We start from the raw sequence: 14,251 nt of genomic DNA, 5'->3' as shown, positions 1-14,251 counted from the left end.
GGTTGGAATTAGGTCCAGGGTTAAGGTTAGGTTCTGGGTTGAGGTTAAGGTCAGGGTTAGAATTAAGGCCAGGATTAGGGTTAGGTGTTAGGCAAGGATGGTAAAATTAGGTTTTGCATATTGTATCAATATTACCTCTACAAGATATTTATCTCAATGTGTTCAGATGCTTCACTACAGTTACTTCATTGATATGTTGTTAATGTGTTACTGACACTCTGTTAAGAGTTTATTAGTCTACAAAGGATCACTTCAAGTAGTTACCAAAACATTTTCTGATTAATAAACTTGAACTAAAAATTTTACTTTCATAAATAAATTTCATGAACATTTTCTGAACAAAAAGGTATTATCTCAAGTTCTTTTCCCTTTGTCCTCATCCAATGGTCATAAATATTTGTCACAGAACCACAAATGATGTGGTTATCTGAAGAAACCTGGGAAAAATCAGTAGGAGGCAGCACCTTGGATACAAGTGTCAAAAGGTAAAATTATCTTTGAAGATTTAACAATTCCACATTTTTTTTGTACAGTGAATACAAAATATCAACTTGTAGGTGTTTAATATATTTTAGTGAATTGTATGGAAATTATGGGTATTTTATAAATGTTTCAACAACTATAGGTGAACAAAAACGAATTTGATCTTAATATACAGCCACATGTGAGCCCATGCATTATTCTAAAGTAGCTGCACTTAGTAATTATGCATCAGAATTACTGCAAAGTTTGAAATGTCAAAGGAATTGGAAAAAGAAAGCCATTTTGGAAAACTGAAAGTCATTAAAAAAAATAGATGTCCATTTCATGATCAATGCAGACATATTCGGCCTACTAGATAATGATTCCTGTTGTACTGTAATGTTTTTGGGGTTGTGGAGTCTTGGTACTAGAAATATAGCACCCAAGATGACTATAGATTATGAATTAACTCAAAAAGAGTTTGCTTAGTAATTAATGCAAACATTCTACAGATTCTGAAATGGCAATAAAAATGGAAAATAATTTATGTTTCAGATTTGACATAGACAGAGCTCCATCACCTGCTCCCAGTGACCTCTCCTTGAAAACTGACTGGTCAATGGATGCAAATTTAAACTTCAGTGACAATCAGAGGTACCTATAAAGAGCCTTTTCTTTATCTTATGTTAATCATACTTTTGCCATTCGGTTTATATATTTTCAGACAGCCTGGCCTTTGTACCGTTGCAAATTTTGATGGTATGAGGAAATGATGATTGAAAATACATAACATTGCAAGCTTCAAGTTGCCTTTAAAGAGACATGATGTTTTAGGTTTAAACTGGAGAACAGACCTTCATCAGTGCTCAGCTACCTGTCAGTGGAGACTGAATATTCAGCGGAACACAGCTTCAGCTTGAGTGAAACAGAGTTATTTCAAAATCAAAGGTAACATTCATCATATGTAAAGAGGTATAGTGGGTCTAATTGCTACAGTGCTACAATGGTTTAATTTTATAACTGCTGTGTAGACTGAGATATGATAAGCTCTATTAAAAATGATCACATTTCAGATTTGGTCTGTTGAGAGGGTCATCACCTGTCCCCAATGAAGCCTCCATGAAGACTGACTCATCAATGAATAAACTTCAGTGGATCACTTCCACATCAGAGGTACTCTTACTACAACCCCAATTCCAGTGAAGTTGGGACGTTGTGTAAAATTAAGTAAAAACAGAATGAGATGATTTGCAAACCCTGTTCAACCTATATTCAACTGAAAACACTACAAAGACAAGATATTTAATGTTTAAACAGATAAACTTTACAGATTTTTGCAAATATTCACTCATTTTGAATTTGATGCCTGCAACACGTTCCAAAGCAGTTGGGACAGGGGCAGGGGAACTGAGGACACTAATTGTTGAAGCTTTGTAGGTGGAATTCTTTCCCATTCTTGCTTGATGGGCACTAACACACCCCCCACACCATCAGAGATGCTGGCTTTTGAACTTTGCTCTGATAACAATCCGGACAGTCCTTTTCCTCTTTGGCCCAGAGGACACGACGTCCATGATTTCCAAAAACAATTAGAAATGTGGACTCATCAGACCACAGGACACTTTCCCACTCTGCGTCAGTCCATCTCAGATGAGCTCAGCCCAGAGAAGCTGGCGCCGTTTCTGGGTGTTGTTGATATACGGCTTTCGCTTTGCATGGCAGAGTTTTAACTTGCACTTGTAGATGGAGCGACGAACTGTTCACTGACAGTGGTTTTCTGAAGTGTTCCTGAGCCCATGTGGGAATATCCGTTACAGAATGATGTGGGTTTTTAATGCAGTGCCACCTGAGGGGTCGAAGGTCATGGGCATTCAGTGTTGGTTTTCTGCCTTGCTGCTTACTTGCAGAGATTTCTCCAGATTCTCTGAATCTTTTGATGATATTATGGACTGTAGATGATGAAATCCCTAAATTCCTTGTAATTGCATGTTGAGAAACATTATTCTTAAACTGTTGGACTATTTGCTCATGCAGTTCATGAAATTCAGAAATTCAAAATGAGTGAATATTTGCAAGAAACAATAAAGTTTATCCATTTAAACATTACATATCTTATCTTTGTAGTGTATTAAATTGAATATAGGTTGAAAAGGATTTGCAAATCATTGTATTCTGTTTTTATTTATGTTTTACACAACGTCCCAACTTCATTGGAACTGGGGTTGTATTATTTATATAAATTCATCATTCAAGTTACTGTGTTGAGAATTCTAAACATAGTCTGACATTGCTGACATTGACAGATGCAGTCACATATACACTGCTCAAAAAAATAAAGGGAACACATTTAATTAACACATCCTAGATCTGAATGAATGAAATATTCTCATTGAATACTTTGTTCTGTACAAAGTTGAATGTGCTTACAACAAAATCACAGAAAAATCATCAATGGAAATCAAATTTATTAACCAATGGAGGCCTGGATTTGGAGTCACACACAAAATTAAAGTGGAAAAACACGACAGGCTGATTCAACTTTGATGTCCTTAAAACAAGTCAAAATGAGGCTCAGTATTGTGTATGACCTCCTTACAATGCCTGGACATGCTCCTGATGAGGTGGCGTATGGTTTCCTGAGGACTAAAGCATCCGCTAACTCCTGGACAGTCTGTGGTGCAACGTGGCGTTGGTGGATGAAGCGAGACATGATGTCCCAGATGTGCTCAATCGGATTCAGGTCTGGGGAACGGGCGGGCCAGTCCATAGCTTCAATGCCTTCATCTTGCAGGAACTGCTGACACACTCCAGCCACATGGGGTCTAGCATTGTCCTGCATTAGGAGGAACCCAGGGCCAAGCGCACCAGCATATGGTCTCACAAGGGGTCTGAGGATCTCATCTCGGTACCTCATCAGGCTACCTCTGGCGAGCACATGGAGGGCTGTGCGGCCCTCCAAAGAAATGCCACCCCACACCATTACGCGGTGTTGGGCTGTGAGCACAACCCCCGTCTCTGGACGTCGGGCCTTCATACCATCCTCATGGAGTCGGTTTCTAACCGTTTGTGTAGACACATGCACATTTGTGGCCTGCTGGAGGTCATTCTGCAGGGCTCTGGCAGTGCTCCTCCTGTTCCTCCTTGCACAAAGGCGGAGGTAGCGGTCCTGCTGCTGGGTTGTTGTCCTCCTACGGCCTCCTCCACGTCTCCTGGTGTACTGTCCTGTCTCCTGGTAGCGCCTCCAGCCTCTGGACACTACGCTGACAGACACAGCAAACATTCTTGCCACAGCTCGCATTGATGTGCCATCCTGGATGAGCTGCACTACCTGAGCCACTTGTGTGGGTTGTAGAGTCCGTCTCCTGCTACCACGAGTGTGAAAACACCACCAACATTCAAAAGTGACCAAAACATCAGCCAGAAAGCAGAAAGGTACTGAGAAGTGGTCTGTGGTCCCCACCTGCAGAACCACTCCTTTATTAAGTGTGTCTTGCTAATTGCCAATAATTTCCACCTGTTGTCTGTTCCATTTACACAACAGCTGTGAAATTGATTGTCAGTGTTGCTTCCTAAGTGGACAGTTTGATTTCACAGAAGTTTGATTTACTTGGAGTTATATTGTGTTGTTTAAGTGTTCCCTTCATTTTTTGAGCACTGTGTGTGTGTGTATGTATGTATGTGTGTGTATATATATATATATATATATATATATATATATATATATATATATATATATATATATATATATATATATATATCTCCAAATAGAAAGTTTCACAGAAACCCCAACAGCCAAATACATACACTTTTTTTCAGTATTCAGTGTGCCCATCGTTAACTTTTACAGTTTCCATTTTGTGGGAGACTTGCATTCTGTTTCTTCAAAGAAATCTGCAGAAATATTTTTCCTATATTTTTTTGTGCGTTTTATTTTTATCTTTTAAGTTTACTCATGCCAATAATGTGTGGGTTCCTGTACTCAGAAAAGTCATAATTTTTTTTTTTTGACTATTTTCCAACCTCTCTGTTGAATAGTTGGGTTTAGTTTCATCATCATATTTCTTACTGCTCCTGTCCAAGTAGAGTTCAGATTTTAACTTAACTTACAGTAACTTGCAGTACATTTGCTATATGTTTGAACTTTAAAAAAAATAACTGAAAAATACAGAACACATTTTTTTTTTAAAAACAATGTTACATCTGTGAGTATCCTTCACCCCAAGTCACCCACTTGAGTTAATGGATGATAAAACATATTTGACTCAAATTTTTTTCTGGCCTGATGTCTTTTTTTGGCAGCCTTCTATCAGATTAAATGCAAGAGATCATGAGTGAGAGATGTGTTCAGACACAGATGACTATAAGGAGAATTCCACACATCAGCCATAATTTAAATTTAACACTGAAAACTTCAAGTTTGTTTAAAGAATAAACTTCATCTTTGTTTTATTTTGTAAGACATGTTCTTTTTTTCCTTATTGTCTAGATTGTCTAGATACAGTGACTTACAAAACTGATCTGATTTCACAGTCAGGACCTACATATTAAATCAATTTGGCTCATTATAACATTCTTTTAATCTTTTTTTATACATGTTTTTAAGCAGTTCAGTTAGTAATGATATGTTTTAATGCAAACTATATTCTATACAATATTTCTGAACCATTTCTTGTGAATTACAATATCAAAATGCATAACATTTTATCTTTTAATTTTCTCACATTTTAATTGGTTGGAGAAACGGCATGTTTATTTCTATAAAAAATGTATTTGACTTTCAGACTGAGCATTAAGCCATCAGCATTTGGAGAGATGGTCCAGAAATTTGAGGAAGCAGTAATCAGTCCTGCTGCTGTTTCTCCAAGCTATGCTGGACCTGGAGATGTAGCATGTGATGTCTGCACTGGGAGGAAGCTGAAAGCAGTAAAGATGTGTGTGAACTGCATCCAGTCTTTCTGTGAAACTCATGTAAAGCCGCATTACACAGTAAAAGCCCTGGAGACCCACACTCTGGAGGAGGCCGCTGTAGATCTGGAGCCTCATTTATAAAATGGGACTGCAAGATGGTTTGTTTGAAATTCATGTTCAAATTCACATAAGTTACATTAAGAGATTTTTTTCTTTCTCACTCGCTTGATTTCTGCATGATCTGCCAAACTGAGTATCACTGTTGTTTCAGATGATGGAGGAATATGGATGTGGATGACTGTAGGTGACTGCTTGGCTCTTTAAACCCTTCCCTTTAGCCCCTGTGCTCACTGGCCAACAGTCTGCCTTTGTATAACTTCTTGATTAAAGCTTTGTCCTTATATCATGGTAATGATGTGTAGTGATGGACATCACTATGACCAGGGAATCATAAAGATTGCTTGATTGAAGTAGTTTATCTATAGTTATTCTTAGCATATACTTACAGATTAATAGTGAACCTCCACCTTCAGTGGATGACTTCCACATCATCATCAGAGCTTCTTATGTTATAAGTGAGATTATTTAGCTATAAATGTATCAAATAATCATTTACCTTACTTAGAACTATAAAAGAATTGTAAACAATCAGCGAGAACATCTGTACAGTGACATACTTTATTGATATGATTTTTCTATGCATTGAAGGTGGGCTATATTGTTGTAGTTTAGAAATAGTTTAAAGGATGTTTTGTAATAAAAAATGGAATGCTTCATACAGACAGAACACAAGAAAAGTAAGTGAGTAACAGACTAAATATATTGTAAAAGTATTTTTCATAAAGCTTTTACTTTTTTATTCATTGGTTGTATTCAGTAGTTCACTGTATTTTGCTTTCGTTTTGGTTAGATTATTTGTGTTTATGGGTTAGTTAGTTTGGGGATTTGCTCATTATTTTAATACAGTGAAACCTGATCCTACATACTTGTATGTATAAACATAGAACAGTCTCTGAAACATTGCTTAGCATTGCACAAGGTCAACAATAATGACATTTTGTTACACATCTGCTTTCAAATACTGCTTTGAGTAGCAACCATCACAAATACCAGAGTTGGTGACCAAACCTAGTATCCTCTTCCAAATAGTATTTACTCATTTTAGATTGTCTTTTAAAATGTGTATTCATTAACTTTCAATTAACCTGGGAACTAAATTCAGACCTGGTATTGATCGAGACCAGCCCACTACAACCACTGCAACACCCTACACTATTGAAGATATTTTGTGGTTGTTTTAGTATATTTTATTTTATATCATTACTTCTGTATACATCTGTAAATAGTGCACAGCCTTTTTTTGTTTTGCTCTTGTTTTGCTCTTTACTGTACTTTGTGCTAGTTTGTAATAGCTGACTTTCCCTCTGGAATCAATTAAGTGATCTCTATCTTTAATGATGAGTATGAACTTGTAACTTTAACATTATATATTTGAATTCTAACACATTAATAATGACTGAAGTATTTTACTGGTACATTTAGGTGCATTGACACAGAACATTACTTGTTAGCTTATCTCAGGGGTGTTAAGTCTTATTCACACAGGACCGGTGTAACTGCAGGTTTTCATTCCTCACAAAGCAGGAGGTCACCTGACTCCACTTGCTTAATGAGTTGGTCTCAGTCTTACAACCGCTGATCAGATGAGCTCTTGATTTATTGGGATGAAATCCAGCCAGTCCTTTGTACATAAGACTGGACGTCCATTAGCTGGTTGCTGGGGAACTGGTCAGGAGAATTTTCATTAACAAGGAACATTTGTGGAGTTTACTCACATGTTTTATAAAATATTTTCTATCTGAGTGCACAGGAAAAACTAATAGATATCAAACAGACAGATGATAAACCAGATCTGGAACTTGTCTGCTCTGCCTGTTGCTGTGTTTCTGTTGGTTCTCTCAGTTGGTTCTTATTTTTCATCCTGATAAATGCATAATATTAATCAGGCTTGCTTAGTGATTTAACTTGTAGTACCTTTTTTCATTGCCTGGCACAATAAAATAACTGAAAGTGAATCCTCATGCTTGACTTGTTGACTTGTTTACTGCCTAGCAAAGTATTTGGTGGACTAAAAATGTTCTAGGAAACATTTCAATGGTGAGATTCACTCTAAACTCACAGCATGTCTTAATAAAACAATTGTTAAAACAAGTTAAACATAACAGACATTTGGAGTCACTTAATTTAACAAAGCTAATGCAACACCTGTTTGTTGTGATTGTTTAAACATACTAATATTTTGTGTTACTACTGTATGATGTTGAAGCATTTCAGAGATATGTTAGAGTATTGTGGTGACAGCATGGCAGGTGACACTGAAGAGACTATTATTTCTGGCATGAAAAGTTTTACATCTTCAGAAGAGGCGCATGAAAGACAACAGGGGATAGCAGATCATTTCTAGCCATAGGGTCTCATTTTATGGTAGACACAATAAAGCACAAAGAACACAGAAACACAGACTAACACTAACAACTGAGTCACTGATGACATAATAAGCGTGACTCTACACACAGCCCTGTCCCAAGCAGTGTCTAAGACTGTTGATGGTTTTATATCATGAGGATTAGTAACTCTGTGAGTTCCTGATTCAGTTTTATCCTTTAACCCTTTCATGTCTGACTGCTGTATGATCAAACTAGAAAGAACAAATATACACTCAGCTTTCATTTGATGAAACTTTATTTTCTAGGAAAAAGGCAAGTAATCAGGTTTTTCACCATTTTTTCATTTGTAGCTCTGAGCTGATGGGTTAGTCTATGCTGGTAGCTGGTGATTTAGTTGCAGTAGTTCTGCAGGTCGAAGATGCTGCAGGGTTTGTGGCAGCACTGCTCCACGATGCCTCTCTTCACCATCAGCTCTGTGTGCTCTTTATATGGGAATTCGGCCAGCTCACCCTCCTGAGCAGACTTGGGGGGAAGGAACCCTGAAAGAGGGAATCGGATATAATGATCCAGCAATATTCTAAGAGAGAAGTTAAAAAAAATGTGTTTTCTGTTAGGCAAAATATACTCAGAACAAATGAACCAGACTGACACTACTTCTTAGAGGTTCTCAGAGCAAAGCCACACAAAAACCACTTTTGATTCCCTAAAAATCAAACAAGAATTGCTAGAAAAAGAGATGTTTGAGTGCAAAGAAAATTTTTAAGTTTTATGGAACCTTCACATAGTGTACCAATACCGGTTTAAGGGTGTTTCTGAGAAGATTTACATTATGTGGAGGTTCTTTAAACTTCAGAAAAGGTTATTCATCTTCCCACATCTACTTTACAAAAACAGTTCTGTAAAAAAATATATAGAAAACTTTTTATAGAATCAAATTGGTTCTTATAGAGCAGACCACAGACAACCTTTTTAGCACCTTTATTTTTAAGAGTGGAGAGAAAGAGTGTTGGAGCTCCTCCTTCTGGGAAGGGAGCATCAAGCTTTTGCAGAAGACTTTTTGAGATAATTATCTTATATAACTGATCGATTAAATAATAATGTTGGAAATTTTGTGCAGAGACTACGTATGAATTAAATATATCTAGAAAGCCTGAAATCTTCAGTAAGCATTCAGTGACAAATATACTTTCTTAGTATTCAGTCGATAATAATACTGTGTATCCTTTTTGAGTGTCTGCTGCTTAATTCCATCTAGATGCACTATGTTTCTCACCGAGCAGTGGGTCCACCTCTCTCTTGGGGTTGTAAAAGAAGCCCGATGGGCCACAGACCAGGTAGAGAGCGTCCACCAAGTGAGATCCGCACAGGTGTTGAGGTGCGCCTGCATTGGCTCCTGCGGTGGTGAACGCCAGCAGGAACAAAAGAGCACCAGCCTGGAGCCACGCTGCCATGGTCTGAGAGAAAGACAGATTAAGCCATAGGATTACACTGTACAGCATTAAACTTGTGATAAAATGTATAATTGCTTTAGATTCTTTTTATTAGAGTTAATATCCATAACTACACTGAAATGCGACACAATTGTTCACACACTTTTGGTAGAAATCTCTACATTTCTTTTCAAAGATATAAATGCAGAGATTATAAGTGTCTTCATTCATCTCCACTACATGTCCAACCTTTACCCAGACACCTCTTCAAATTAGAGAATTCAGCTACACTCATTTCTGACAGGAGTTTAATTTGGGACACTCAGCCTTTGCGATCCTGATCTCAATAGAAAAACAATGATCAAGAGAATGAGATGTTCTGGAGCAGATGCTCGTGTGCCTGAGATCATCATGCCCAAGGCCAAGCATTGGCTAGAGGGTATAAAGCCCACTGGTGCTGGGCTGTAGAGAAGTAGAACTGAATCCTTTGGATGATGGAGTGTCTAGAACTGATCATCCAACATCTGTACCTGACCTCACTAATGCTCTTGTGGCTAAGTGCAATCAAATCCTCACAACAATGTTTAACAAATACTGTAAGGCCTTCTCAGAAGAGTAGAGGCTGTTACTGCAGCAGTGAGGAGCAGATGTCTACAAACTATTGGTGAGATATTGTAGTTTGAGATTATCATAGTAAGTTAACTAAAACCCAACAACACAGCAAATGGATGTCAAAGAGGTTTAAATGTTAAATAGACCTAGGACCCCCTTCTATCCTTTAAAAGTACTTACCTGTTCTTGTAGACAGAGGAGTCCCACAGAGTTGGTGAGGTGCTGAGAGAGGAGAGACCGTTTGGGACGATCGGCAGCTCTTCTTCACCTTTATACCTGTGCAGGTATTGCTGTTGGTCCATGTCAGCGGAAAAAGGCACCTTAGACGCACAAGCGCTCTAGTGCCGTTAAGTGGCTGTCGGATCACACATGCCACATTAGCTACGTTTGTCTAGCTAATTTGCTTTTCCGCCTGAACCAACTTACATGCTCTAAGATGTTCCTAGTTATCCATCCTGACGTGAAGATGCTCTTGTTTCCGTGTATTCTGAGAAACCTTAAAGGATAATCTGAACTGACTTTGAGAAAAAGTTTATAAAAGGGTTGGAATGGGGCTAAACCATGAGTACCTCTGTGCTCAGATCAGGCAGGAGCTTCAGAGATTGGACTAAAGAATGCTGGGTAGCACATTTTGCGTTTGCTTTCTGGGGGCGACAGAAGGCGACAGATGGTCAGTTTAATTAGTAAAGATACTTCAGTGGTAAATATCAATCGAGGGTAATGTAGCACAAGCTTATGTGTCGTAGTGTTTCCTGTGATAGAGTAGTTGCTGACTAAGCGTATGCTATTAGAGTGGTGCAGATAGTCAAACAAAGGATCATATAACTCTGTATAATTCTGTTGGGTATTTGGATATTTTTGGGAACAGTACAGTACATTCTGGACCCCGGGAATGCATTCATCACTGGTTACAAATTCAGATCTACATACCAGTAACACTTTCAGATTGTTTCAATTTCTATGATTTACTGACTTTGCATAATTCTTTTGTGTTTTCATAAGTAAAATGACGTCAAGTGACAATCTCATGTAAAGGTCTTTACTGTAAATCTATACTGGTCTGTACAATATGCGTCCAGTAAAAAGTGCAGAATAGGCCAAACTGGCGATCCATCACTGGTCAATCTTATGACTATTATTATCATTTTTTACTATTATTATTATTACTATTATTATAGGTATTATGGAAGCCCTCTAAAGTTTTGTGAGGCAACTGGCAGGGTTGGTGATCTAGTGGCCGCTTGCATATGTTTAGTTAAACATTTAAGGGATAAATTTAATTTAATACTCTAAATTTAACATTGAAAATATAAAATTAAGCTCTAAAACCCAATTTACAATTATGCATTATTTCACTTTCACTTTTTTCTGAAGCCAAAAGTCACTAAAGATGTTTTATGTAAGCGACCACTAAATGTTTTGCTATTTGTATAGCAATAGCATTAGTTAGCTGAGAAGTTAATGGTTACCCAAAACTATCAGGTCAGGGGGCTCCACTGAGATTCAATGGTTGCTTCATTGACTTTGACTGACAGTTCATTTAGGACAGGTGACCTTCCCTCGTTCTTTCAACTCTGAAATGTTGTACAAAATTTATCCAGGAACAATTCCTAAAAATTTGGCTTATGGAAAAAAAAATTCACATATGGGAAAGTCTTTTGACTGCTGCTTCCAAGAACAGTCACTCATGGACACTTGAGCTGGCACTGTTGCCCTTAAGACCTGATGTCTAAAATATCAATTGTAACGTTTTTCAATGCTTAGTATAGCAGTATATCTTCTATAACAGATTTCTCAGCTCCTGTCTTAAAGTCTCTACTCTGCCTGTGATGTCTCCAATCAAATGTTTCCCAATGCTTGCAGTGACAGTTCTGAAGGAAATATGAAGAGAAACAAATATGTAGGAAGGCTTTTAATTATTTCTAGTCACAGGAGGCTCATTGGGGAAAAAACAAGTAACTGCACATATTTATGCCAATGGAAATTCCAGATATATACAACTCTGAAACTGCTATTGTACAATGCATAATTAGCACTTTATTAATTGCAAACCACAGATATATAATGCATATATAATGTATATAATGCATATAAACTCACCTAAAAACAGAAAACAAAAGGCACCAAGTATAAAAAAATGACAAAACAATGATTTACAAAAAAAAAACAAAAACATTTTGCTAACTGATAAACTTGACTGATAAATTTAGCAGTACCCAACAGTTGATTAGAGAATGCTGATTTCCTCAGTGTTGATGCTGGTGGTGCAAAGCATTATGGTCACTGAATATGTCCCTGTGACCAGAATTTCCAACCATGTTTACTGATGTCTTTCCCATAGATTTAAATGCAGAGGGTGCTTTAGTCCCTGTTTCTATTGAAACACTATCCAGGTGAGCAGTCTTAAGTCGCATGGATTTTTTTTTTTCTTCTTTCTTCTTCCACCGGTCTAAACCAGGTCAGCTGGGCCTGCCCACTATATGTGTCACAGAGCACGGTAGTATGTTAACTGCTAAACTGTATCATGAAGTACGTCTGTCTAGTCCATATTTATGGAGACTCTGGACAAAATGTCCACTAAGCCTTTCTGGGTCCAGACTCCAGATCATCCACCAGGAAAGCTAGTTTCAGTTTAAGGATTTCATAGAATTCTGCTTTCACAGCGGTTCCTCCCGACTGAAGAATTTCGTACAGAATCCTCATTTGTTCCTGAGATGTTTTTGCAACTTTGATGTTATTGTACATTTCATCACCGATCATTTTCTTGCTTTGTAGAGAGTCTGCTAGTTCCATTACTGAGGAAACTCTCTGAATGAGCTTTTCCCTGTGTTCGTCCACAAATTCAGCAGCTGAAATGCAAACAGTAAAAATGGCTCAGTTAGCTCTGGCACCAGTTACTGCTGCGCATGCAAAGTTGGCCTGTTATTGGGAGTCAATCCTCCAGCATGTCTACTAGCTGTGTGGGTGGCACTCAAATAATCATTTAATTGGTATCTTTACAAGCGTCAAAGGATTACAAACAGAAGTCATACTGTACCTTTCATCCTTTTAATTAGGGCTGCATCTGTATTGTGAGCTGACACGGTGAGAACACCAAAAGATTAGTGCATGTCAGACAGCTTGATTAAGAAAACCAACCAGAATTGGATTTATAAAGGTCATGAATGTCATTGTGTTCTTTTTTCACAGGCAAAAAATTCATATTTTTGTACATTTTCAACATGCAAAGACACACATAACCATATGAAATGAAAAACTCAAACTACCTAAATGAACTAGAACCATGGTTATTTCAGAAATGTCAAAAATTTAGGTTACATCCTGTTCCAGTAGTGTGGGCAGCCATGTCTCCAACCTCATGACACACTATTTCAGAAAATATGTACTTATAAATCAACTGACGAGCACAATCTTAGATTTCACTAAGGCCATCGTGACAAAAGCACCACTCGTTCCTCTTCGAGGGCTGGTGCTAGGCTCACAGACAAAGCTAACCGTGCCTTCCTCAAATATTGTGAATTGGCACAACTAAAATCAATCAGCAGTCTGTTTAAATATAGAGATATCGCACCTACAGCTGAAGACAATTACCTGCCTATTCATACAACATGTTAAAGAAGATGTAAATAAGCAAGAAACCCCACATCACGATAACCAGTTAACTGAAGTTTTATTGTCTAGAACTTTCTAACCTCCCCCCATTCACCATCGCTTCAGCATCGTTTCTTTTTCCATCTGTTGTACCGCTACACCAGAACCAGGAAATACCCAAGAGAACTACATAAAGGAGTGGCTAACAGCTAACAGGCTAATAGCTACATACACACCAAACACGTCTGATTCGGTGTATCACTCCAAAACCTCTAGGCATGCTCTCAGATTCTTTGTCCTCTTAAAGGGTGGTTCTTTGAGCACTCGTTACTGAAACAGCCTTTACTGTGGTGGGTTTCATGTGTAGTCTGCTAACTATGCTAGCATTAGCTAGCAAAGCAGGGTCCAGCTAAAAGCACCACTGAACAATTCTGTTTCATCTTTGTCACGTCACCCCCTGTCATTCAAATTTGTGCTCTCAGATATGACTCTTTATTCCATATTTGGGTGGGAGGCACCGTACACCCAGGTTGGCTTAGCCTAGTAGACTGCAGCTTGACGCACTAGAGAACAGGTCCGATTTTTTTTTTTTTGTCACTCCACCACCAATCAGTTAACTTAGCTCTCAAATGGTTCTGTGGCCCTGAGTATGGTTAGCTATATGTGCCGAAAAACCAGACTGAGCCCTGTTTTTAAGCTTTTCATGTCGAACTGTGGCGTGGTGGGTAGCGCTGTCGCCTCACAGCGAGGCGGGGCTGGGGTCGATTCCCTGGCCGGGTGACCGGGGTCCTCTCTGTGTGG

The 14,251-nt window shown here is 38.2% G+C and overlaps 1 protein-coding gene and 2 long non-coding RNA genes across 3 annotated transcripts; 1 reads left to right on the top strand and 2 right to left on the bottom strand.

Moving 5' to 3' along the window:
• Positions 1-398: 398 nt before the first annotated feature.
• On the top strand, positions 399-1,612 carry LOC119262227. The gene is made up of 4 exons (XR_005129496.1): positions 399-485; positions 1,018-1,116; positions 1,297-1,410; positions 1,536-1,612. It is a non-coding gene; the product is annotated as an uncharacterized LOC119262227 (long non-coding RNA).
• A 6,482-nt stretch (positions 1,613-8,094) lies between these two features.
• ins (preproinsulin) lies at positions 8,095-10,144 on the bottom strand. The gene is made up of 3 exons (XM_017713921.2): positions 10,040-10,144; positions 9,091-9,271; positions 8,095-8,356 (listed from the first exon to the last, which is right to left on the bottom strand). Exons 2-3 carry the CDS (start codon positions 9,266-9,268, stop codon positions 8,208-8,210), a joined length of 327 nt encoding a protein of 108 aa, XP_017569410.2. The 5' UTR covers positions 9,269-9,271; positions 10,040-10,144; the 3' UTR covers positions 8,095-8,207.
• Positions 10,145-12,427: 2,283 nt separating this feature from the next.
• LOC119262257 lies at positions 12,428-14,246 on the bottom strand. The gene is made up of 2 exons (XR_005129514.1): positions 12,897-14,246; positions 12,428-12,708 (listed from the first exon to the last, which is right to left on the bottom strand). It is a non-coding gene; the product is annotated as an uncharacterized LOC119262257 (long non-coding RNA).
• Between the last annotated feature and the right edge of the window lie 5 nt (positions 14,247-14,251).

Source organism: Pygocentrus nattereri, chromosome 23, assembly GCF_015220715.1.
Source record: "Pygocentrus nattereri isolate fPygNat1 chromosome 23, fPygNat1.pri, whole genome shotgun sequence".
Taxonomy (NCBI): domain Eukaryota; kingdom Metazoa; phylum Chordata; class Actinopteri; order Characiformes; family Serrasalmidae; genus Pygocentrus; species Pygocentrus nattereri.
This window is presented reverse-complemented; position numbering and strand designations above follow the sequence as displayed.

What these genes read in the sequence shown, in the direction of transcription:
- ins (XM_017713921.2), bottom strand. Translation starts at nt 9,268, where the DNA reads ATGGCAGCGTGGCTCCAGGCTGGTGCTCTTTTGTTCCTGCTGGCGTTC. An exon ending in AGAGGTGGACCCACTGCTCG is followed by an intron (nt 8,357 to 9,090) that starts GTGAGAAACATA and finishes TCCCTCTTTCAG; the next exon opens with GGTTCCTTCCCCCCAAGTCT.